Source organism: Zingiber officinale, chromosome 11A (genome assembly GCF_018446385.1).
Source record: "Zingiber officinale cultivar Zhangliang chromosome 11A, Zo_v1.1, whole genome shotgun sequence".
NCBI lineage: Eukaryota > Viridiplantae > Streptophyta > Magnoliopsida > Zingiberales > Zingiberaceae > Zingiber > Zingiber officinale.
Genome location: NC_056006.1, coordinates 10030031 through 10031998, shown reverse-complemented (window position 1 = coordinate 10031998; position 1968 = coordinate 10030031). Strand labels below are relative to the sequence as shown.

Here is a 1968-nt window from a genome sequence, read left to right as displayed (position 1 = left end):
TATCGAATCGAGGTTCGAATAGCTCACGAGCGACTTGACTCATTTACACCCCTAAGAGTAACATCACTGAAATGGAAATAAATAAAAAAAATTAGCTAAGCAAATTCATTGAAATTGTCAAGTTGATCTACCTAAGTGAATCTTGGACGAGGAGAACTAATTTAATAATTAGTTAAGCTTACTGAGTCTAACTGTCTAAGAACGACGAGAAGATAGTCTGGGATAGAGTAGTAAAACGGATCGATTAATTAGACCAAACATACTACCCCGTGTCCAATTAGCCTATTTAGATAACAAGTTGAATTGGCCGGCCCAACATGAACCATCATAGATCGTATCGAACATGGCTCATGATGCATGGCCAGGTCAGTGTCCAAGTTGATTTGAGAGGTAACTAGACCATGCATTACTTGTGTCTTATACCGAGCCAACATGAACCGCCATGGACCATGGCCGACATGACACTTGTGATAATCAAGTTAGGCACAACCACCAGATGTCTCCAGAACCCGCAATCGACTCCGGCTCCCCTGCCACAGTAAGCAAACCAGAAGATAAGACGAACGAACGCGCAATTGAATTTTCCAAAAACCCACGCTGACTAGACTTCTTCCTGCCCAAGGAACGTGAGATATTTATTCAACAAGATTGGACCAACGCAACAGAATACTGAATCACAAAATCTTCAGAGAGGCTTGTGCAGCAGCTAGCCATGGCGGATGGGAATAGGGCGAATCATGTTGCGCCTGCCGAGCTAGTGGCCGCCCGGCAGTTCACCGTCCCGTACTCCGTCAATTTAACGCTCGCCAGCACTGGGGGTTTGTTCACCCCGAACGACCTTTACAAGGTCAAGGACACCAACGGCGACGTGGTGTTCATGGTGAAGGGCGTCTCCTTCAGCAGCCGCCGCCTCCTCCTCGACGCCGCCGGCAGAAACCCTCTTCTCACCATGAAACCGAAAGTAGGCATAAGGTTTCATCATCAAAAATTATCTTTCCCTTAAAATTATACTCACGCTTAATGGTTCTTGTTAATTTTAGGCATCTAGTTGGCACGAAGCATGGAGAGTATACAGAGGAGACAGCACCAGCCCGAACGATTTGTTGTTCAGCGTGCGAAAGCCCAAGGTATTCCAGTGGAAGGACAACTTTGATGTGTTCTTGGCCACCAACACGGACGAAGCTTCCCCCGGTGACTTTAAGATAATTTCACGAAGCAAGAAATGCACCATTTGTATTGGCCAAACCGATGAAATCATAGCCCAAGTAATTAAGCACAAAAATACACAAATTCAAGCTTTCTTTTCTTTCTCTGTTTTTCCTTTATATATATATATAGGTATTAATTAACTAATTAATTAATATTGCAGATGCATCGCGAGACTGCATTTTTTGCCAGGGACAAATTAGAGATAACAGTGAATCCGAACCAGGATTTCGCCTTCATCGTGTCGTTGATAGTCATCCTTGAAGAGATCAAGGCAAGTCGTCGTCGATCAAGTGGTAGTGCTAGTGCTGGTGGTGCTGCTGCTAGTGCTAGTGCTGGTGTCTGATGGAGGAAGCGGTGCAGCTGCTTCAGAATGTTAAGTAGATTAATGTCTGTATTTTGTGTAGTATTGCTAACGGCTATTGTTAAAAAGGAAAATTAGTGTATTGTATTTGTTTCAATTATAATATGTTTCATAAAACTCACTAAATTTTATTTTTTCTGAATTAATAAATTTTGATTTATGCTTAGAAGTTTTTCTCGTGGTTAAGCAATATGCATACTGGACGAAACGGCAAAGAGCCCTCTATTAGAATTAGGTTTAAAGTTATAATGATGATGTTTATATGACCCAATTTATATATAGTAATTTGGATAAAATATCAAAAAAAAAAAAAAAAAAAAAAAAAAAAACCCCTTGAAGTACTCGGCGCCTTAGCACGGGGCATGGCTAGACAATGCCAACAAACTTAAATATAGTCA

At 41.6% G+C, this 1968-nt stretch overlaps 1 protein-coding gene across 1 annotated transcript; it reads left to right on the top strand.

Annotated features, from left to right (window-relative positions):
• Positions 1–653: 653 nt before the first annotated feature.
• Positions 654–1739, top strand: LOC122032006 (protein LURP-one-related 10-like). Its single transcript, XM_042591248.1, has 3 exons — positions 654–961; positions 1041–1265; positions 1370–1739. Exons 1-3 carry the CDS (start codon positions 713–715, stop codon positions 1550–1552), a joined length of 657 nt encoding a protein of 218 aa, XP_042447182.1. The 5' UTR covers positions 654–712; the 3' UTR covers positions 1553–1739.
• Positions 1740–1968: the final 229 nt, after the last annotated feature.